The sequence below is a fragment of the Podarcis erhardii genome (assembly GCF_964252035.2).
Source record: "Podarcis erhardii genome assembly, chromosome: 15".
Classification (NCBI taxonomy): Eukaryota; Metazoa; Chordata; class Lepidosauria; order Squamata; family Lacertidae; genus Podarcis; species Podarcis erhardii.
Genome location: NC_138505.1, coordinates 40,522,204 through 40,546,337, shown reverse-complemented (window position 1 = coordinate 40,546,337; position 24,134 = coordinate 40,522,204). Strand labels below are relative to the sequence as shown.

The 24,134-nt window shown below is 45.0% G+C and overlaps 1 protein-coding gene across 2 annotated transcripts in view; it reads left to right on the top strand.

The window, feature by feature from the left end:
- The first annotated feature begins 787 nt into the window (after positions 1-787).
- Positions 788-24,134, top strand: part of RILPL1 (Rab interacting lysosomal protein like 1) — a 36,280-nt gene continuing 12,933 nt past the window's right edge. For both annotated transcript variants that reach the window (XM_081841631.1, XM_081841632.1), the window contains exons 1-6: positions 788-1,114; positions 6,002-6,152; positions 12,270-12,388; positions 13,310-13,528; positions 20,584-20,759; positions 22,711-22,803. In XM_081841631.1, the coding sequence (XP_081697757.1) occupies positions 815-1,114; positions 6,002-6,152; positions 12,270-12,388; positions 13,310-13,528; positions 20,584-20,759; positions 22,711-22,803 (1,058 nt within the window). In that variant the 5' untranslated portion in view covers positions 788-814. The remainder of the gene's footprint in view (positions 1,115-6,001; positions 6,153-12,269; positions 12,389-13,309; positions 13,529-20,583; positions 20,760-22,710; positions 22,804-24,134) is intronic.

Genomic DNA, 24,134 nt, shown 5'->3' with positions numbered 1-24,134 from the left:
TTAACTTATTTTCCAGACCTCCTCATACCTCCCTTTCTTGTATTCCAATATTTAATGTTAGTTCAGCAAATCCTCACCATTAGTTTTTACTTATTTCTAAGCCTTTTTTTTTCCATATCTCCTAAACATTACAGCTGGAAACCACTTCATTTCTGTCCAACATCATTCTAACATTCATGAATTTTACAGTATTTCTGTAAGATTTCTTCCAATCTTCTTGAAGAGCCGCTTTCTCTCCCCTGCCCGGGATCTTCCTTGGAACATCCGGGAGGATTCCCCGGGCAACATCTGGCCGCTGCTTCAGCCAAACCCAGGAGCCGGGAGACCCATCCTGGGGAGCTGGGCTGGCGCATCCTTCGGCGGCGCCGCCTTTCCCGATCCCCTCGCCGCGCTGCTCCCGAGTCCAGCCCAGCTGTTCTTCCCAGCTTGGATGGGGCGGGGGCGGGCCTGCGTCCTGGCCAGCCTCGTGCCGCCCTCCTCCTCCTCCTCCTCCTCCTCCGTCTCGGCCTGATCTCCAGCTCAAGTGGATATTGGAAGTGAGCGGAGGGAGGAGGAGGCGGAGGAGGAGGGAGGGATCCGGGCTCGCCCTCTCCGTCTTCTTCCCGGGATGCCCGCCGGACCTCCGGAGGGGCCGGGCCGCGGGTGTCCAGCGCCGAGCTGCTAAGTTTTGCCGCGGCGCGAAGCCAGAGAAGTTTGCAAGTTGCGCGGCCCGCGGGCTCGGCTCCCTGGCCCTTGGGAAAGGCCGCTCCGGTGCCCCGCGAGGCTGGCTGGCTGGCTGGCCGGGGCCGGGGCCGGGGCCGCGGGCGGCGCAGCCATGGACGGCGTCTCGGGCCTGGGCTCGCCGGCGCTGGAGAAGAACGTGGCCGAGCTGACCGTGATGGACGTGTACGACATGGCGTCGGCGGTGGGCCAGGAGTTCGAGCGGCTCATCGACCAGCACGGCTGCGAGGCCATCGGGCGCCTGATGCCCAAAGTGGTGCGCGTGCTGGAGATCCTGGAGCTGCTGGTCAGCCGCAACCACATCCCCCCCGAGATGGAGGAGCTGCGCCTGGAGCTCGACCGCCTCCGCCTCGAGAGGGTGGATCGCCTCGAGAAGGAGAGGAAGCACCAGAAGGTCGGCCGCCGGCGGGCTCGGGGCTTCTCTCGGCGCGGGGCTGGCTCGCTTTCAGGGCAAGGCAGCCCTTCGTTCCCGTGCCCGGTCCTCGAGGCAGGGAGCCGGCGGCGCGGCGCGCTGGTGCCGGAAGACTTCGCGGCATCCGCCTCGGGTGCCCGGGCTCGCTTTTCTTTTCTGGTCTTTACTCCTCAGAATTTAAGTTCTGCTGGGATCGGTGGGGTTTACTCGCGGGAAAAGGGGGTCGTAGGATTGAGGATCCTCTACACGGAAGTGGGTGGAATCCGTGCAGAGCATTTGCTGACCCCAAAGCAAAAGGGGGAAAGTCGCCAAGCCCCGAGGAAGCCTTTGAGCCCCTCCCTTCCCTGTAACGCTTTCCAAGAATGGGGTTTACTCCTGAAGAGGGGTGGAGGAAATGTGGCCCCTCGGGCCTTTCTGTCAGGCCCCCAGAACTCTCTCTAAACAACACACTCTCTCCCCCCAGGACCCTATTTTTGCCTGGCTGGAAAGTGTCCTTTAACGGTGACAATGGCTTTTGCTTACCGGGATGGTGGATGGAGAGGAGTCTGTGTAGAAACTAGCCTTCAATGCTATACAAAGGCAACATATGTGGCCCTCGAAAAGGTTGTCCAGAAGCAAATATGGACCTCAGGCTGAAAAAAGGTCTCCCTCTCCTGCTGTGGAATAGTATGTCTGACATGAGACGAGTCTCTGAACATGGGCAGAATGCCATTCAATCACCATTGACTAGCCACCCTGTTCATACAGTTGAACATCATTCAACTGAAAGGTGGGATATAAATCTTTAAAACAACCAACCAAACATATCTGGATACCATTCAGGTTAAAAGCTTCCAGATAAACTTCTGCCTCACAACTACTTAGCACATCATTGAATCATCAATAAATATTGCCTGGGTGGCTTACAAACAAAAATTTGAAACACACAAGCATTATTTAAAATCAGCAATGAACAATAAAAATATATTGGAAATCCCTATTTGCATAGAGGCAGCATAAAACAATTTGCAGCCCAGATTTAAAATAAAAAGGGACTGACTTTGCCCAAATTTACTAGCCTGAGCCTATGCATTTTTACTCTAAGTACCCAATGAGATTAACTCTTGAAATTAAGTGGGGATATAGTTGCAGTCTTAGAAATTAAGGTGCTCCTGGCACTCATTGAGGCAGAATTCCTATCCCACTTGATTCTAACCAGAAAAGAGGTTATTTGGTGATGAAACAGATTCTTACTATTTTTATTAATTACATTTATATCCCACCTTTCTCTTGAGGAACTCTAGGCACATAAATGTTTCTCCTCATTTTATCCTCACAATGATCTTGTCAGGAAGGACAGACTGAAAAATAGTGATGGGCTGAAGGTGAGCCTCATGGCTGAGTGGAGATTTAAACTTGGGTCTCCCCAGGCTTAGTTTAGCATTCTAAGCATCCATCAGCCTAGCTCTAGCTCTGTACTCTGCACTTGCCTAGAGGCACTCAAGTTGTTTTTCTTACGAGTCCTACTTTTTACATGCTCTAGAGTTGATCCCTGGCTTCAAATACAAGTTCTGGGGCTTTGAGGTTCTGCAAGCTGAGCTTGGGCTATGTTAGAGCCCTAGGAAGAAGGAAAAAGAGATGGAAGAGATAAGAAAGGATATGGGATGGGAACTAGGCAGTATTAATTTATCCACTGTACCCATTCAGTTCTCCTGGAATTATGCTCTGAGCTGACATCAGCCTCCGATTTGGTTGTGCATTAAAGTGGAAAACGAGAGGCTAAAATAGAGTCACCAGCCACTAAAAAGATCACAGGCCTTTGACTCACTTCTCCCTCTGTCTGCCCAGAATAAATTGTGCAACAATAGCTGGGCTGTCAACTCTGGTGGGTGGAGGTAACTGTTGCGGAGAGGCACTGTGTAATTGTAATTCTCTGGAATTCCTTGATTCCAAATATTGGAATTCCTTGATTCCAAATATTGGAATTCCTTGATTCCAAATATTGATTCCAAGTATAGCTTTGGGTAACAACTGCAGCCCCAAGATAATCTCAGAGCTGCCACCCTTCCAGGGAAATTTCTCATCCAGATCACTTCCCATTCAATGAAAGAGCAAAGAATGAGAGGATGGGGAACCCTAAGCCTTCTGGGTAATTATTTCAAGCCAGCCCTGGAGAATTTATGGTCCTCCAGATGTTTTGGGGACTACAGCACCAAACACTGCTGATTATTGGCTGTGCTGGATGATGGGAGGTAGAGACCAACAGCATCTGGAAGGGGCACGGGTTCCCCACATCTGTTTTAAGCAAAGCTTTGTCTGTGGTTAGCATGTGCTGTGACTATGGCCATATTGCATTGGGGCAATTACACCAGGTCGTCCTTTATCCTCACAACAGACATGTAAGGTGGGTTAGGCTGAGAGTTGGTGCCTGGCCCAAGGCAGGGAGTGAGTGAAAACATCAATGAGTTATGTGGGTGTTAAATGTAAAACTACACATGCTCAGTTATTTTTGTTTATCAAGGTTGGCAAAATGTGTTTGCGTTTTGCTGAGAGTTTTGAAACTGCACATGATCAGAATATTTTTTTCATAGCCCATCAAAGCTTATGCCATGATCCATTTGGATGTCTTTAAGAACCCACATGACTTAATTTCATGGTACCTTATTTAATGCATTTGGTGGGGTGGGTGTCCTATTTTGGGAACTGCACCAGGCACCCCTCCCTCCTTAATCCAGCCTCTCAGTTCCTCCCTTGTGTGTTGCTTTCAATCTCAGAATGGAGAAGCGGCTGGGGAGGAAAGAAAGAAGATGGGTCTCCCCAATCCGCTGCCTGCTGGTGTGTTTCCTCATGGGCCTTGTTTGCTACTGGCACTGCAAAAAGTGCTTTAAAATTCCTTCCTGCTCAGCAGGTTTTAAAGCAATAACGGAAGACAGGGGTGGGAAGGGAGCATGGCTAGAGGAGCAATAACTAAGACCTCCTCCTGCGATAAAAGCAGTTGTGTTTTTGTCTTGTATTTTTATGCTGTGAATTTAATTAATAATAATAATAATAATAATAATAATAATAATAATATAAGACAAAATGGGTTAAGGAAGGTGACAGTAATACAAACATAAACCAGTAGCAAACCAACATTCTCTGATCATATTGCATTGTGGGAAAGCAGCTATACTAGGCTTGCCGAGTGTGGTTGCCAGCTTACCAGAAGATGGCATGTCTCTATGCCTTAAAGAGCAGTGGAGATCTACCAACAAAGCTTTTTCATAGCAAAGAGGTAAACATCAACATCCGCTGGGGTCTATGTATCAAGCTGCTTGGTAAAGCTTGCAGCCCTCAATATGTTGCTGGCCTGCTACTCTCCTAATTCCTGAGCATTGGCCATTCTGGTTGGGGTTGATAGGAGTTGGAGCTGGGCAACATATGGACAGCCAGAGGTTCTCCACACTGACTTCAGTCACAGGAACAAGAGCTGAGAAGAAAGCTGGCAAACATATGTTCTCCCAAACCTTTCCGGAGGCCCCACCAAGCATCTTTCTCTGGTTTTCTCCTTAACAAAGCACTCTACACCTCCCTTGGAGCTGGGATATCAGCCTTGGTTGTCAGTTTACTCTGCAGGCGCAGACCAGGGTCTTCAGGAAATTGAAATAGCTCCATAGTTCAGCAGCAGAGCAGCTGCCTTGCAGGGAGAAGTTGCAAGTCCAGTTTCTGGCATCTCCATGTGGAAGTGCGAAAGACTCCTGTCTAAAACTGCAAAAGTCTGATACTAGTCAGTGCTGGTAGGGTATGGATAGCCTGTTGTTGGTCTACAGGTAGTCTATCACCTCTGGCCATTGGTCATGATGGCTGGGGCTGATGGAGTCCAACAAGATCTGGAGCAACCTGCTACCCTCCAGACACTTTGGACTACAACTTCCATCATTCCTGACTGCTAGTCATACTGACTGGGGCTGATGGGAGCTGTAGTCCAAAACATCTAGAGGGCACCAGGTCAGGGGAGGCTGATCTGGAAGGACACAGCTTCCACCAGTTTAGTGAGCTGGACCAGCAATCTGATCTGGCATAAGGCATCTAAGGTCCTCGAGAGCCAGTGTGGTGTAGTGGTTGAGAGCGGTAGTCTTGTAATCTGGGGAACCGGGTTTGTGTCTGCGCTCCTCCACATGCAGCTGCTGGGTGACCTTGGGCCAGTCACACTTCCTTGAAGTCTCTCAGCCCCACTCACCTCACAGAGTGTTTGTTGTGGGGGAGGAAGGGAAAGGAGAATGTTAGCCGCTTTGAGACTCCTTAAAGGGAGTGAAAGGCGGGATATCAAACCCAAACTCCTCCTCTTCTTCTTCTATTGTGTTCCTTAAACTTTCATATTTCTTTATTGCGTTTATGCCTTATCTTTATTCTGTCATGGAACTAAAGGCAATGTACATCAGAGCTTGGAGGTGATGTCTTCAGCCATTGACCAAGGCCAGATCTGTTGAGCCTCAGGAAAATTTGCTGATTCATGTGCCTCCAAGATCCTCCGTATGAAAATAGGAATGTAGGAAGCAACCATTGGTCCATCAACCCTAGTATTGTCTACACCAAGGTGGAGAACCTGTGACCCGCCAGAGGATCTTGGTCTATAGCTTCCAACATTCCTCACTTTCATCCCTGAAAACTGAGGCTGATGGGAGTTGTAATCCAATAATATGGGTGGTGGTGGCTACACTGTCTGGAAGCATTTCTCCAGAGTTTTAGACAGGCAGTCTTTGCCAGTCCTATCTGGACATGCAGGGCTTTGAACCTGGAACCTTCTGCCTGGAAAGCTGCTATAACCAGCAAGATCTGGCCCTTCCATTGAACGGGAGACATTTGACTGTCCGGGACCTGAAAGTGATGGTATGCAATCTCACCCTCTAGGAGCTGGAGCTGGTGGAAGATGTTTGGAGAGGGGAAGCTCAAGATCTCCTCACCCAAATCGCCCAGCTTCAGGAAGAGAATAAGCAGCTGATGACCAACCTCTCCCACAAGGACGTCAACTTTTCGGAAGAAGAGTTCCAGAAGCATGAAGGCAAGTGGGGTAGGCAGAGATTCTCAATGACAGCATTGGGTTCATTTGACCTGAAACTCAGTAAGAAACTGTTTGGGAAAGTATAGGAGTTGGCAGCAGTCAGGCAAAAAGTACTGACATAAGTCTGTATGGAGCACGTGACTCCGGTTGTATGACAAGTTCACTGGCTTCCTTTTGGTTTCCTGGACCGGTTCAAAGGCCTGGTTTTGACTTTCACCACCTTTAAACCAGAATGGGGGACATATGTCATTCCACATGGTACTGGACTCCCATTATCCCTGACCATTGGCTATTCTGGCTGAGGCATATGGGCACCACAACTGAAAATGTGCTTCTTTTTTGCTCACCTGCTGAACCTCAGCTGGCAGAGGATACTGTGCAGAACCTCAGATGCACAGGAGCGAAGTACATGGGAAAATAATGGCTTTTGTTGCAGTTCCTTGTATATCACCTGTAATAACTGTAGTAATTAAATGCACTCAGGTCAGATAGTCAATTAAATGGGAGGGGAAACAAAGGGATTTGAGCTCTTGGCATGTGGGGCTAGTATTGGCCACTTAAATATACCAGGGTGGCTTGTAGCCCTCCAGATGTTGTTGGATTCTGACACTCATTCATCCCACCCAGCATGGTCAATAGTCAGGGATTATGGGAGTTTTAATCCAGCAACATCTGGAGAGCTGCAGCTTCCCCACCTCTGGTTTATAAAAGTTGCCTTTGTTGACTAGAAATTTGGGTGCTGTTGAGGAGAGAGAATTTTAAAAGAGCCGGCTGGATCAGACCAAAGGTCCATTGAGGTTCAACATCCTGCTCCCCACAGTGGCCAGTCAAATTCTTAATTCAGAGAAGTCCACAAGCAGGACATGGAAGCAACAGCCCTCCTTTTCCTGGTGTGCCTCAGCAAGCACTATTCACTATTCACCAACCACAGAGGTTCCATTGCATTGCTGAGAATTGATAGATTTGAGGAGGAGGCGCCCAAGTCCTTTTTTATTAGTTTGTTTACATTTCTATACCACCGTTCCACCAGTTGGTCTCTTGAAGCCATGAAGGCAAGTGGTGCCACCAGCCTTTGTGGCAGCAAATTCTGTAAATCAGGACTGAGGAACTTGAAGCCTAACAACATCCAAAGGGCCACAACTCCCATCTGTCCCTTAGTCAGCAGAGCTAATAGTTGGAAGTTGTAGTCCAACAACATTACAGGGCTGCACAGTTCCCAGTCCAGCCATAAATTATCTCTGTGTTGTGTAAAGTACAGCTTGTTTTTGCTGAGTGCTGTATCTACTGCCAGCCAAACTCACTGGGTAAAAATTATTATTATATTTTAATCATTAGTAGCTTTGAAAAATAAAAGTTTCCAGGATGATTCCAATATTAAATACTAGCAGCCTGATAGCCAGTGCTGCTCAGGAATTTAAGAAATAACCCACCCCCCGCAGTTTTGAAATAAATTGTTAAAATCAGTGAAGTTTTGAAAGGTTCAGTCTGCCCTCTTGATTCAAAGCAACATCCAATCATATCCAAATATAAATGAAAACTTGCTTCTTGATCTCAGGAACCCTCATGCAAAATTTGGTTATGATAAATTAAGGGTGTCTAAACACACAGCAAGAGACGAAACAAATTTCCAAAATATATAGTAGACGTGTGGGCTGAAACATGAAATGAGGATGATGGCTCCTGTCTTACCTCCATGACATCCCCTTGGTAAACAAATCCTAGACAAAGCTGCAGAATCCTGTGCAGCTTGCCCTGGTGGAATTAGTCATGCACCATCAGATCTTTTGCACGGCACCCACAGAACTGAGCTGCCAGCGTCATGTTTCACATAAAACTATTTTTATATGAAAGAATCTTCTTGGGATGCAGTGGGTGCAGCACCTGCTTTGTCAGGATCTAGGTCAGCAGAGGAGCAGAACAGAACTTCCACAGTGGCCACAGGTTGTCCCCTTACTTGCTCCCCTTCTTATTGCATCTCTCCTAGAGAACAGCCACTTTGCCCAGGTGGGGTGGAACCTGTACAATGGTACCTCTGGTTAAGAACTTAATTCGTTCCGGAGGTCCATTCTTAACCTGAAACTGTTCTCAACCTGAGGTACCACTTTAGCTAGTGGGGCCTCCCGCTGCCGCTGCGCTGCTTGAGCACAATTTCTGTTCTCATCCTGAAGCAAAGTTCTTACCCCAAGGTACTATTTCTGGGTTAGTGGAGTCTGTAACCTGAAGCGTCTGTAACCTGAGGTACCACTGTACTCCCCTCCCCCGGTGCTGTTGGGTAACAATTGCAGCTGCATTTGGGGTACTGTGTACTGTTTGGGGCACCTCGCCTCACAAGGGGTATTGTGGGGTAAGGGTCAGAAAACAACCCCCAAAATGATCAAGGGGATGGAGAGAGACTCCGAGGAAAAGTTGCAGTATTTGGGATTTGGAGAAAAAGTGAGCGAGAGGCAGTGTGATAGAAGAGTATTGAATGATGCATGGCACAGAGAAAGTAGACAGAGGGAAGTTTTTCTCCCTCTCTCAAAACACAAGAAGTCATGGACTTTCGGTGAAGCTGAATGTTGGAAGATTCAGGACAGAGAAAAGGAAGTCACACAGTGCATAGTTAAACTATGGAACTCCCTCCCACAGGAGACAGTGATGGTTACCAGTGTGGACAGCTGTAAAAGAAATTAGGCAGATTTATGGATGGCAAGGCTATCAATGGCTGCTAGCCTTGATGACAGTGCTGTGCCGCCAAGGTTGGAGGCAGTAATATTTCTGAACACCAGTTGCTGGGAAACACAGGAGAGGGAGAGGGCTGTTGCGCTCAGGTCTCGCTTGGGGGTTCCCATAGGCATCTGGTTGGGCTACGTGAGAACACGATGCTGGACTAGTGGGGCCATTGGCCTGAGGAAGCAAGCTCTCATAAGAGCACAATGTCAATTCTGATCCACTAGGATCCCATCAATTCTGGTCCACTAGGCATGCTAGCTGGGGTTGATGGAGTCATGAACCTTTGTTCTCAATCTTTGAGGCAAGCTGCAAGCCTATCCCCACTTACCTGACAGTAAGACCCACTGAATTCAATAGGGCATATTTGTAGGTAGCCATGCTGAGAACTGTGTCATCAGTCCATGAAATGTCTCAGAACATTTAAGCTGCAATCCTATACATTGTTGTTTATTAAACTATGCCTTGGCTCTACATTATGCATAAAACCAGCCCACCAGTTTATGTTGTGCTTGCTGCCAACAAACACTATGGTTTGTTGGTGGCTTACAAACCTTGGTTTGCTTTTAAGTATGCTAACCCAATAACCATGGTTTGTCTGGTGAATGCCTGGGGTGGGTTGGCCAAACTGCAAAGGTAAAAAGCAAGGGCATCTGGAAAACAAAACAAACTTTGAAGGAACAAACCATGGTTTATTTGATTCTCTGTGGGACAACTGAAAGATAAGGATTATGTGTGAACCAGGCTCTACCTACAATGACTGACAGCAGCTTTCCAGGAAATCAGGCCAGGGGTCTTTCTCAGCCTTGCCTAGAAATGCTGGGGAATGAACCTGGGGCCTTCTCCATGCAAATGTAAGTAAATGTAAAGGGACCCCTGACCATTAGGTCCAGTCGTGGCCATCTCTGGGGTTGTGGCGCTCATCTCGCTTTATTAAAGCAAAACCAGTGCAGTGCACGGAAACGCCATTTACCTTCCCGCCAGAGCGGTACCTATTTATCTACTTGCACTTTGACGTGCTTTCAAACTGCTAGGTTGGCAGGAGCAGGGACCGAGCAACGGGAGCTCACCCTGTGTGGGGATCGAACTGCCGACCTGACGATCGGCAAGTCCTAGGCGCTGAGGTTTTACCCACAGCGCCACTCGCATCCCATACATCTTAGACTATTTCTCCATCCTAGACTATTTTAAAAGAACTTGCAACTGATGCCTGAGTTTGCTTATTTCCTCTTTCCTCCCCACCCCTTTCCTTTTCTGTCATGTCTTGTTAGATTAGGAAGCCTGAGGGCAGGGAATGTCTTGTTTCTTATTGATCTGTAAGCTGCCCTGGACATATTTTTTGTACGAAGAGGTGAAAATTCAATCCATTGGTTACCAACCACAATTAGGAAAGGGAGTGAAATGAAAGGCTACTGTTCTGAAGAGTCCACCTCACTCAACTCAATGGGACTGGCTTCTGAATAAAAATGCACAGAAGCAGGCCACCGAGCTATAAGCGGTCCCACAGCACACCCTTCCTTGGAAACAAATTGTAAGCCTATGGTATTTACTGCTAAACAAATGAGTATAGGATCAGGGGCAGAGCAGCATTGATCACAATGCCATTGTGTACACCTGTCCTGAATCAACATTTAGAATTAATTAGGGTTACATACTAAATAGTATTTATTAGTTGCTTTAAATAAGTGTTTTAAAATGGCTTACAAATAAGTGTGAGAGAGAGCGTGCGAGCAAAGCACAATTTGAAGCAATCAGACCATAAAAGCGATCTCTCCATCCCCTAACTACCACATATAGCCCCAAAAGGGATGTGTATACAGAAAACATACCTACATACACACAATAATAATTATTGCAAGTAAAAAATTAATGCTCAGAAAACATTCTAATCTAGTGCCAAGAATAAATGAGTAAATATGATCAAAGCAAGCGGGTTTCTGATCTTTTCCTAGGCAGCAAAATATGCATCCTTAGCAGAATTTAGCAGGAGCCACACCAGAAGCTTAGCAAGTAATGCAGCTTCCAGAATTGGAGAGGCTGCTTGCCTTGAGGGCTCTGCATTACCACAGGTGCTTTCTGAGCCTCCATTTGATGTGGGGGGTGGAGTCACCTGCTTAGAGAGTCCTTAAGGTCCACCACAGACTTCACACAGTAGTGCTGCAGAAACAATCTCAGTGGTGAGGCTTATTTTTCTGTAGAGACATCCCTAGTTTGGGTTCAGGATATGATTTAGCTTGTTGCTTGGAAATTTTAGGAAGGTATTGGGAGTCTGATTATGCATATGCCCCCCCCCCAACAGAAACCAAAATGGGAATGGAGGAACAAAATTAAGAAAATCTTGCAATGCAGAGAACTTAAAATAGAGATTGATTCTTAATGCTTAACGCTTAAACTATGCCCTTAGGGTTATTTTTCTAAGCTTTAACACTTTTTAAAAACTAGGTAGTCAGTTTGGAAGGCATTTGCAAATCCCTGTAGTCGTTAATATTGGCTGAGAAGCAAATAAGCTTAGTAATGGAAGAGAGGTACTGCTACACATGGGACCTGCAGGCAGATGTTGCAGTGTGGAGTGCTTCTATTCAGGGAACCAACAGCTATGATAGTTTCCTACTCCATGCCATTCCCCCTTAAGAACATGAGAAAAGGCTGCTGGACCAGACCAGTGGCCCATCTGGCCTTATGTCCTGTTCTCACAATGGCCAACCAGATGCTTATGGGAAACTAGCAAGCAGGATTCAGGCCCAAGAGCCCTCTTCTCCCCTCCTGTGGTTTCAAGCAACTGGTATTCAGAAGCATCGCCGCCTCTATGGAGGCAGATTAGCCATGGCTAGTAGCCAAGATTTTTAAAGTCAAATTTAAAACTACTTAATTTTACTTAATGGTGGCTATTGAGTCTTTTATACTTTTTATGTGTTTAATATATTGGGATTGCCAATGTTTGATGGTTTTTTTCTCTTATGGTTTTGTTGTCTAAAATATGTAAATAAAGGCTGAATGAATAGTAGGTATGATGGGACTACAACTCCCATCATCCCTGACCTCCATGCTGCATGAGGCTGATGGGAGTTGTAGTCAATATCATCCGGAAGGCACGACATTGGCTATCCTCCAGATGCTGCTTGGCTACAGCTCACATCATCTCTCACCACTGAGCAAACTAGCTGAGGCTGATGAGGGTTAGTGTTCGTCAACATCTGGAGGGCCAAAGGTTTCCCATCCCTGCCTTATTGGATGGCCCTAACCTGATGAATTTCTGCCTGTCATGTAGTTGATAAAAAGTGCAGGAGCCCTGCCAGGAAAAAAAAAAATGTTTACCTTAGGTATGTATTTTCAACAACCAATTATGTTTACTTAACAGGAGCTGTATTGCAATTGGAGCTTCCTATCACTCTTTCTCTTTTTTTCCAGGAATGTCTGAAAGGGAAAGGCAAGTGATGAAAAAACTGAAGGAAGTAGTAGATAAACAAAGGGATGAAATCAGAGCAAAGGACCGTGAACTTGGTCTTAAAAATGAGGATGTAGAAGCTGTAAGTCTGTTTCATCCCTTTAGGGATAAATGCCAAAGTATTGCCAAGTAACTTTTTTAAAGGCCCCAATATCTAAATCCATTTATTTTGATATGTAGAAAATTCAGAGAGGCCAGCTTATTCCTATTAGTAGATAATGGTGCTCCTGTGTCCAAAGGGATGGAGAAACTCGGCCCCAGGGGCAGAATGCGGCCCTCCAGGCCTTTTTGTCTGACCCTTGAAGCCCATACATTTTCTTCCCTGACCCAACCCCTTAACCAGCTCTGCACTGCACCCTCCTTGGCTAGAATGCGTCTGCTAATGTTTTTTTGCTTTCCTGAACTGAGGACAGGGAGGGATGTGGGAGTACTAAATTAAAGTAAAGCTAAAATTCTCAGTTTCCTGGCAAGATGGATTGTTACACCACTCTGGAAATTGTAGCTCTGTGAAAGGAATAGGTAAAGGTTTATCTACTTGTACTTTTTTAAAAAAATATTTTTTTTTTATTAACAAACCAATCAAATCACATTAGTTCCAAATTACAAAACCGAATTTTAAATTTTTGTTGGGGGTACCCATGCTTCGAGCTCAGAAAGGGTCCAATCATCTACTAGTACTTGATGTGCTTTCAAACTGCTAGGTTGGCAGGAGCTGGGACCGAGCAACGGGAACTCACCCCGTCGTGGGGATTCGAACCGCCAACCTTCTGATTGGCAAGTCCTAGGCTCTGTGGTTTAACCCACAGCACCACCCGCGTCCCTAGTGAAAGGAATAGGGGTCTCCTAACAAGTCCCAGCACTCTTAACACTTCCCAAGGATTATTTGGGCGAAGCAACAACTGCTTAAAAGAAATGATACTGCTTTATATTGTATAGTGTAGATGGGGCCATAATTGCAGCGTCTTACCAGTTCCCTCCTTCCCTCCTTTCTTTTCTCTCACAGCTTCAGCAGCAGCAAAACAGGTTAATGAAAATCAACCACGACCTTCGCCACAGAATCACGGTTGTGGAGGCTCAGGGAAAAGCTCTGATTGAGCAGAAAGTCGAGTTGGAGGCCTACCTGCAGACCAAGGAACAAGAGATGGGAGCCCTGAGGGCTGAGCTCGGAAAGCTCCGAGAAAAACTGCAGGGAGAGCCGAGTCAAAACGGAGAAGAAATCCAGGTCAGCCCTGCTTTTGTCTCCATGAAACATGTATAATATTATACAGTGCATATATAAACATAAGTATGATGTATTTAAAGGACGCGGGTGGCGCTGTGGGTTAAACCACAGAGCCTAGGACTTGCTGATCAGAAGGTCGGCGGTTTGAATCCCTGCAACGGGGTGAGCTCCTGTTGCTCGGTCCCAGCTCCCGCCCACCTAGCAGTTCGAAAGCACGTCAAAGTGCAAGTAGATAAATAGGTACCGCTCCGGCGGGAAAGTAAACGGCGTTTCCGTGCGCTGATCTGGTTCGCCAGAAGCAGCTTTGTCATGCTGGCCACCTGACCCGGAAGCTGTACGCAGGCTCCCTCGGCCAGTAAAGCGAGATGAGCGCCGCAACCCCAGAGTCGTCCGCGACTGGACCTAATGGTCAGGGGTCCCTTTACCTTTACCTTTATGATGTATTTGCATGTGTGTTGGTTTCATACCACTTCAATCGTCCTGGTTTCCCTAATTGTTGGCATCTGTCTGTCTTGGGAGACAGTGGAGGGGAGGGCGCCTTTGGGGGTGAAGTTAAACTGTTGGAAGGTGGCAGCGTCCGCTGTGGCTGTAGAAACCAATACAGAAGGCGCCTGTTTTGTTGCAGCTGGGGCAGATGAAGGCGTCTGGTTGTGCTGCTGCAGATGAACCACAATGTTTCTTCTCTCCTTCATGTAATGCGTAATTAAACCTGTAATTACCCAGAGTAAATCCCTTTGAACTTGGGGGTGGCGGCAGCTCAGCTCTGAGTAGGCAAATAGGTGTGGCAAACTCACAGTGGATAGATGTATCCTCCAAAATCATACACTGCGTATTTCCTAATGTCTGTTGTTGGGGCTGGGTGGGGGACAGTGGCAAGGGCTATTGTCTGTATGCCCTCCTGGGGGGCTTCCTGGAGGCATTTTTTTTGCCACAGTGAGAAGCTGGCAGCTGCGGGGGGGGGTAGACCTTTTTATCTGATCCTGGAGGACAGGGGTGGAGAAACTGTGGCTCTCCAGATGTTGTTGGATTGCAGCTCCCATCAGCCCTGAGCAGCATGACCAGTGGTGAGGTGTGATGGGATTTGTGGTCCAGCAACATCTGGAAAACTGCAGGTTCCCCAGGCCTTCGGCAGGGCTGTAGTCAAAATAGTTTGAATTCTTAACGTTTCACTTGAACGGCTAATTGATTTTTATTTTGGAGGGGTGGATGAAATGCAGGAGCGACTCTGGGATCTATTTTAAGATTGTGTCCCATGAGCCAGTATCATATCCAATGTTCCCCCCCCACCACCACCACTGCAGTGCATTAGTTTCTTTAATGCATGAGTTCATCTGAAACATTTGACCTTCTACACTGCTATGGAGATTGAGGACTATTGTCTGCCTCTCATGTTTATGGCCGAGGCTCAAAAGCTGACAGTGAAGCAGAAGTAAATGCCATGAAGGGGCTCCCAGTACTAATTCCTCAATGGATATTCAAATTGTGGGTGTAAATATTAATGCATAATTCTGTTTGTGTTTTCATGTATGCAAATGTTTCTATTTACTTTCCTAACAAGGAGGTAGGAGATGTATGAGAATGAGTGCAAGGGAAGTTGTCAGCATAATAGTGAGGACTAGGAGCTTGGTATTTTAAAAGAAACAGCCCACATACATCTTTTTAAAAACAAAAGACTTCTTAAGGTATCATATGTAACCCCAAGCACTGGATTCTGTGATACGTGAAGGATTCCTTGCTTAGACACAGCCTGTCCTCCTACTCCCCCTAATAACTCAGGAGGTTCATTATTTTATACCTGAGGGGAGCTTAGAATGTGAAACTTTTTTCCAAAATAAAGTGGCTTTGCAGAAAAAGTGACTTTGGAAGGAAATATTACATTGCTAACAGAGCTGGAGTGGTTGGTTACATGATTCTTTGACTAAAACCACACAGTGTACAGCGAAACTTTCCAAACTTTTCATGTTGGTGACACACTTTTTAGACATGCATCATTTTGAGACACAGTAATTCAGTTTTACTAGCTAAACTAACCCCTTAGAAGAGCATTCACATGACACACCTACACACTGCAGCCGACACCCTAATGTGTCTTGACACACACATCAGAAAGCTCTGGTGTACAGTATTTAAAATCTGGTACTAGGCATTAACTGCAACATCCTTTCTCTTTTTATTATATTTTTAAAAGCTTTCTAACTCTCAAAGTTCCCGAGGTGAGATTTAAAAATGTAACCAATTCCCACAAAAATCTCAAGCGAGGGAGCTGTAGGGCAAGCAGGAACCTAAAGTAGTTAGATGATTTATATATTGTGTTTACTGTATATCCCACCTGTTATCCAAGCAGCTTAAGATGGTGCACATAGTTCCTCCCCCTTCCTCTTTTAATCCCCACAACAACCCTGTGAGGGAGGTTAGGCTGAGAGGCAGTGAGTGGCACAAGGTCATCCAATCAGCTTCATGGTTGAGTAGGGATTTGAACCTGGGTCCTGTTCTGTCCTGACACTCTAGCCGCTCTATCTTCCAGTGAAGGGTGGCCCATTAGGGTGAACTGCCTTCTTACTTACAACCAGTTCAGATTGTGGGCCTGATTGCCCACTTCCTCCTCCTCCTCCACAATCTCAGTTCTGGCTTGGCCTCTGCATCTGCTTTAAAAGTACTTGCTCATTTTTATATACAGTGGACGCCCGGGTTGCAAACGTGATCCGTGCGGGATGCACGTTCACAACCCACAGTGGCGTGTTCCGTATCATAAATTAGTGTTTGCAGTATATTTAATATTATTTAATATACACTATTGAGGGACATGGGTGGCTCTGTGGTCTAAGACTCTAAACCACTGAGCCTTGGGCTCGCTGATCAAAAGGTTGGCAGTTCAAATCCCCGTGACGGGGTGAGCTCCTGTTGCTCAGTCCCTGCTCCTGCCAACCTAGCAGTTCAAAAGCACGCCAAAAAGGGGAAGTAGATTAATAGCAAGAAGGTAAACGGCGTTTCTGTGTGCTGCTCTGGCGAAGCCAGAAGCAGCTTAGTCATGCTGGCCACATGACCCGGAAAAACTGTCTGTAAAGCGAAATGAGGTCTCGTGGACCTTAAACTTGACTATGAATCAGCAGCATTCTGCTGGTTGAAAGACTGGCTGCTTCTTGAGAACACAGACATTTTGAGTTACAGATAGGTAGCCGTGTTGGTCTGCCATGGTCAAAACAAAATAAAAAAATTCCTTCCAGTAGCACCTTAAAGACCAACTGAGTTAGTTCTAGGTATGAGCTTTCGTGTGCATGCACACTTCTTCAGATACACCCTTCCAGTAGCACCTTAAAGACCAACTGAGTTAGTTCTAGGTATGAGCTTTCGTGTGCATGCACACTTCTTCAGATACACTCCTTCCAGTAGCACCTTAAAGACCAACTGAGTTAGTTCTAGGTATGAGCTTTCGTGTGCATGCACACTTCTTCAGATACACACTGTGTATCTGAAGAAGTGTGCATGCACACGAAAGCTCATACCTAGAACTAACTCAGTTGGTCTTTAAGGTGCTACTGGAAGGAATTTTTTTATTTTGTTTTGTTACAGACATTTTGGACTTAGAAGGTTTCAATAATGCTTTTGGGTGGCATGCATATTTGTGGTACGACAAGGTTAAAGCACATAAAGTATTTAAAAACCATATTGTCAGGAAAGCATTGTTTAATGTCTGGGCAAGATATAAAGACTTATTGGAAAATAAAACCCCAAGGTGGTTGTCACCAATGGAAGCAAAGGCTTTGAAAAGACTCAGTATGGAGGCCAAATGGCCGAAATATTGGGAAATATTGGAACAAGAAGAAGACAAATTGAAATTGCAGAGTTTTGAGAAATTAAAAGATAAAGTGCGAGACTGGCTTCATTATTATCAAATAAGAGAGGCCTACAATTTGGATAAAAAAATTGGCTTCCAGGTGGAAAAATCAAAATTGGAAACAGAACTGTTAGACCCCAAAACTAAGATACTTTCAAGAATGTATAACTTGCTGTTAAAATGGAATACTCAGGATGAAACGGTTAAATCAGCTATGATTAAATGGGCACAACCTAGCAGTTCAAAAGCACGCCAAAAAGGGCAAGTAGATTAATAGGTACCACTCCAGCAAGAAGGTAAACGGTGTTTCCGTGTGCTGTTCTGGCGAAGCCAGAAGCAGCTTAGTCATGCTGGCCACATGACCCGGAAAAACTGTCTGTAAAGCGAAATGAGGTCTCGTGGGCTGGACTATCCTGATCTAGGTCCGTGCTGTTTAGATTGCCCCCAGTTCTTCAGCATTTCAGGCAGGGCTCTCTGCAAGTCATACCTGGATCTCTTGGGGGTTGAAGCTAGGAGCTTTTGCATGCAGATCAGATGCTTGAACTGCTGAGCTGTGCCTCTTTCCTGCAAATTAACAAAACAAACAAACAAAAAAAAAACTAGCATTAATACAAACTCTCTGTATAGCTTGAGGGTTGCCAGCTTTACAAGTGGGCCTGAACTGTTTGTACTGTTTGTATTTATTTCAGCAGTTAAGAGAAGAGTTGCTAAATAAATGCCCTCTCTCAGACACTACTGTACTGCACTCCAGAGCCTGGTGCCTCAGGCAGTTGGCGTCTGGGTTGTCTGCTTCTAAATCTGGCTCTGTATATAGCTTTTAAAATAAAATACTTTACACTGTGCGCCAAGGAAGAAGAAAGAAATGTGAGATTTGTTGAGTCGGTGGAGGAAGATTGGAAGAAATTTAAAGACTATCCACAGAAACATTGTAAAATTAATGAATGTTAGAAGGATGTTGGAATGAAGTTATGTGGTTTTAGCAGAAATGTTATAAGGGTTTAGGAAAAATAGACTGTTAATTGGTGAAAGGAGGGAAAGTAAAGTTACATTATATTAAGATAAATTACAGAACAAAAAGTGGAAAAGATGGAAAGGATTTGCTGAAATAGTTAACTGAACTAGAATACAAAAAAGGGAGGTGTGAGGAGGTCAAGGAAACAAGCAAATGAAAGACAAGTTATGGGAAGATTAGCTGTGTTTTTTGTTTGTTTGTTTGTTTTCTTCTTCTTCTTCTTCCTTATTGTGATGCGTTGTTTTGTTCTTGTTTGATATGGTGTTTTTACTCTTTCTTTTTGTAACCTTTAAAATTTTAATAAATATTATTTATAAAAAAAAAGAAATGTGAGATTTGTTTCCCAAAACAGAATGTGAACATGCAACTGATGAAAAAATTGGGGTTTGACTTTTGCTGCGCAACTCCCCATGGGACTCTGAGTCCCCCAAGTCCATGATCGGTCAGAGAAGAATGGAGAGAGGCAGAATCCAGGGGAAAGCAAGGCAGACATTTATTTTTCTGTTGCAACAGAGTTTCCTCCCCTCCTTCTAAGGAGGGAGAGACCCTGGACAAACGTGTGCAGGAACCTTTAAAGACTTTTGACATTGCCCAACCCCCTTAGCCAAAGTCCACCCCAACATCATCATACATAGGTACATCATAGGAGGCAGTCTACAGTAGAAATCCTGTCTGTCCGGATACCTGATAATAGTCGCTGATTGCATTGCCTGGGCAGCCTGGCCATTCTTTTGTGATGGTTTAATACTTTAGTTCCTGAAGAATTTGTAAGCAAAAAGATAACGGGAAAGCTTTCCTCATTTGTTTCCTTTACTTCAGAGCAATATTTGAGGTCATTGGGAGAGTCAAAATTGCTTCAGGATTGCTCTCCTATACTATTTCAGACACATGGTTTATGTTACGTACTGAAGTTCTCACCCTGGGTCAGCTGGGGGATACTGTAGATAGTTCAGGTCCACATATGCAAATAAGGGATCAAAAGTGACGTTCAGTGATTGGGTAGTTACAGAAAGTTGTTACAGTTACGTGGTACTGGAGCTCTATATAAGCAGGCTGGCTGAACCCTTCAGTTCAGTTCTGTTCTGGCCTGTGAATAAACAAGAGATGTTTGCAGAATCGCTGTGTCGTCTGATATGTTCACCCACAACTTAACAGTTTATATATTTAGATATGTGTGCATTTATAAATATTTCTTCTATATTTGAGACCTTAGAATTCTTTTAACACATAGAGATAAATTGAATCTCTCCCAAGCTGAGGAGTAGAGTGGGCATCCTTTTCTGTTTTCCTTGACAGATTGCAGGTTTTGGTTGCTGGTTTGGTGTTACAGATTGGTTTGTGTGTGCTAGGTATTGTTTATGTGTGTTGTGCTGGCTTTTAGTATTTTAGGATTGTTGTGAAATGGATATTTTAAATGTCTTGTGACTGCTATTCTGGGCTGGGATAGTTCGGTTGATAGAGTATAAAACTGTTAATCTCAGATTTGTGGGTTCAAGCCCCACGTTGGGCAAAATGATGCCTGCATTGCAGGGGTTTGAACTATCTAACTCTCGTGGTCCCTTCCAACACTACAGTTCTATGAAAAGCGGATTATATGGTCTATACTTTCTGGGTACAGTATTTGCTTATCCAGTATATAGTTTGTACTGCTTTATTTTAAATGCTTGGAGGTTTCTGTTGATTAAGCAATATAAAAAAATTGTTATATAAACAAATATGACATTTATTATGAATAATAAATATTAATAAATGCACCAATAAGCCATAATTAATAATTTAAATTATCATTATCATCTGACTGGCTTTTTGTTCATTCAGATGGTGGGAAAGATTTGGCTTCTGTACCCAGTTTTCCACAGACAGGCGCCAGGTCTGTTTATGCACAAACCCTTAGAAGGAATGGTTGCTTTCTTCTGCTGTTCTATAGTCTGTTGGTTTATGGTGATGGTGCCTCTTTTCTCTCCTTAGAGCTGTTCCCAGCTTTCTCTGAGTATAATAGACCCTGGCAGAGAGATGACATTACCACACACTCTCTACAGCCAGTACCGTCATAATTGGCCGCCTCCTTTTTCAGCCTTGGCTGTTTGCTTTTAAGATTAAACGCTTGCCCTAGGTTACTTATGAAAAAACACACGATGCGGTCAAAGCGACTTGTAAGTAAGACCCAAGCCATGTATCAATGTAGGGTTTTTTGCTTGTTCCTCCCAGGCCGAAGAACCAAACAATGATGAATACATCTCAGAATCTGAGAAGATAGCCATGGATTTGAAGGATCCCAACCGTCCAAGGTTTACTTTGCAAGAGCTGCGAGATGTTTTGCATGAGAGAAATGAACTGAAATCTAAAGTTTTTCTGCTGCAAGAGGAGCTTCTGTATTATAAGAGGTGCGCTGTTGCTTTCAGCTCCTTTCTAGTCTGATTCTATGTGGAAGCAGTTGGACTGAAGCCAGTTTGCTTTTCAGTGAGATCAGTCCTGTTGAGGCTGCAGTCATCTGCTCAATTCCTCTGTTTGTGTATGTGTGTTATCACTGAACTTCGGTTGCAAGCCCACACTAGTTGGAAATGGAGTGGAGCCAGAATGGGGAGCTCTCTTGGGTGAGGCCACTTGGGGGTAACCTACAGCTCTCCACATGTTGCAGGACTGCAACTCCCCTTGTCCCTGACCCTTAGCCAGGCTGTCTGGAGCTGATAGGAGTTGGGGTCCAACCACATCTAGAGAACCACAAGTTTCACATTCTTCAGAGGCCACTAGGTACACTTTTAAATGCATTGCTAGCCAAAAGGGCCAAGAATAAAGCTATTTCCTCCAATTTCTTCTTCTTCTTCTTCTTCTTCTTCTTCTTCTTCTTCTTCTTCTCTCTGCTCCTTTTTCTTCTGTTTCTTTAGCCCAGATGAGTCTACTCAAGAGCTTTCCAAACATTTCGTGTTGGTGACACTCTTTTCAGACATGCATCGTTTTGAGACACAATAATTCAGTTTTACTAGCTAAACTAACCCCTTATAAGAGCATTCACATGACACACCTACACACTGCATCTGACACACTAACATGTGGTGAAACAGTTTAGAAAGTTCTGGTCTACTCTGACTGGGAGTGGCTCTCTGGTGCAGCCTCTGAAAATGTGGTACCCTCCACATGTTTTGGAATAAAGCTTATATCGGCCCCATCCATCATTCCAACAATTTGGGAACCCCTTCTCTACACTGCATGGGGCCCCTTTTCTTCACACTTTTTCTCCACCTGTGCCGGAGGTATCTAAGCAGAGACTGGGCATCTGCCTGTCATGGATACGCTTGTGGCACATGGCAATGAGCAGGCAGCTGGACAAGAGGACTGAGGCCCCTTTATTTATATACACAATTATATGCACTGACAGAGGTATGCTTTCTGTCTCCAATGCAATTCTGGGCTGCATCAATAGGAGTATTGCATCTAGATCAAGGGAAGTAATAGTGCCACTGTATTCTGCTCTGGTCAGACCTCACCTGGAGTACTGTGTCCAGTTCTGGGCACCACAGTTCAAGAAGGACACTGACAAACTGAATAAAAAAATTCCTTCCAGTAGCACCTTAAAGACCAACTGAGTTAGTTCTAGGTATGAGCTTTCGTGTGCATGCACACTTCTTCAGATACACATGTATCTGAAGAAGTGTGCATGCACACGAAAGCTCATACCTAGAACTAACTCAGTTGGTCTTTAAGGTGCTACTGGAAGGAATTTTTTTATTTTGTTTTGACCATGGCAGACCAACACGGCTACCTATCTGTAACTGACAAACTGGAACGTGTCCAGAGGAGGGCAACCAAAATGGTCAAAGGCCTGGAAACGATGCCTTATGAGGAACGGCTAAGGGAGCTGGGCATGTTTAGCCTGGAGAAGAGGAGGTTAAGGGGTGATATGATAGCCATGTTCAAATATATAAAAGGATGTCACATAGAGGAGGGAGAAAGGTTGTTTTCTGCTGCTCCAGAGAAGCGGACATGGAGCAATGGTTCCAAACTACAAGAAAGAAGATTCCACCTAAACATTAGGAAGAACTTCCTGACAGTAAGAGCTGTTCGACAGTGGAATTTGCTGCCAAGGAGTGTGGTGGAGTCTCCTTCTTTGGAGGTCTTTAAGCAGAGGCTTGACAACCATATGTCAGGAGTGCTCTGATGGTGTTTCCTGCTTGGCAGGGGGTTGGACTCGATGGCCCTTGTGGTCTCTTCCAACTCTATGATTCTATGATTCCTTTCTGTGTGTAGAGTGAGTGACTAATTTTTCCTAGGTGTAATGAGAGTATTTGGTATCTAATGTATACATTTCATATCTTTTCCTGTTTTGTTTTTTTTAAGTGATGAGGCTGATGAAGAAATGAGGTCTCCCCAACCCACAACCATTATTCATTCAAAACCATCCACTCAGCAGGAATCTGGAATCAAACGACTGTAAGTACCCTCCTCTTCCCAAGGCTGCCTTAAACCAAGCATGGGGGGGAGAAACTTGCTTTCCTATGCTTCTTGGGGTCCCTGGGCTTTTAAAAATGCTCTAAGAAAGAATGGTGCTCAGTATCCTTTGAATAATCTCCATAATGCCACAAAGCACCTCTTTTTGTTTATCTGTTTGTTTCATTTTGACAGTTTAAATACTGTTGCATGCCTCCCCAGTCTCCGAGTACTGCGAGATTCCCGGGCTTCCAGGTGCTTCCCAGGGTTCATGTTTCCTTTGGGAATGAGACACAACAGAGACTGTGGTGCCCTGTCTGATGTATGGTTTATTTACACATATATAAGGGTCTTGCTTCCTCCATAAGTGCAATAGATTCAAGAATAAATCAAATTTGCTCTCAAACTTTGCTCTGACTCTCCAGCTTGCTTCTTTACCTCTAGGTCACAGCACTGCCCCTTTCAGCTGTAAACTTAGGCTTTGTCCTTCAAACTATCTCTGCCTTGAGGGAGTAGCCCCACCCACTTGTCTTATCACACTGAGCCCCCTTTCCTTTGTTCTCTTAATGGCCCATCACCCAGGCGATCACCTCAACACAGGAAGCCAGTCTGGCTTATGCTTGGTGGGGCCAGGGGGGAGAAGGATCTCACATTCTGCCTACTTCCTCCCCTATACCAAACTCATAGCAAAACATTCCCCCCCCCCCCCGCCCGGGGTCAGGAGTAACAAATTGCTACCTTGGCTATTCGTAGCGTGAAGCTTTCTCTGAATATTTTCCCATGAGACCCAACTACAGCTTTTTCTCACTGGTGAGCTACTTTTTAATATGCAGGAATTTGTTTTTTAATGTGTGGTGGGGTGGAGCAAGGAAGCATGTGATTTGCCCCCCTTCCCAATCACCACATTGGTGTGCGAGCCTCATTTAGGTGGCCCTAAACACTTGTTAGGGGTTTAATCTTGTTTTAAATGTATTCATTATTAGTGTTTTAACCATTTTAAATTATTTTATGTGTAAATTGCCTTGAGACTGTGGTTTAGAAGCAAATAATAAATTATAGGTAATAATTAATAATAATGACCCTTCTGCAGCAAAGTCTGTAACCAAGCCTAAATGTGCATTTGAAACAACTGCATATTGCCACCTGCTTACCTCTTGATTCCCCTTCTACCTGTTTCCTCTTTTGCTTTCCCCTGCATTGAAATTTAGACTATAAACTCCTTAAGGCAAGAGACCTCTCCTCTTGGACTCCGAAAAGTGCTATGTGCACCAATAGTACTATGTAAATAATGAGCAGCACACATTTTCTTAATGTGTGCGTCATCACCTACAACG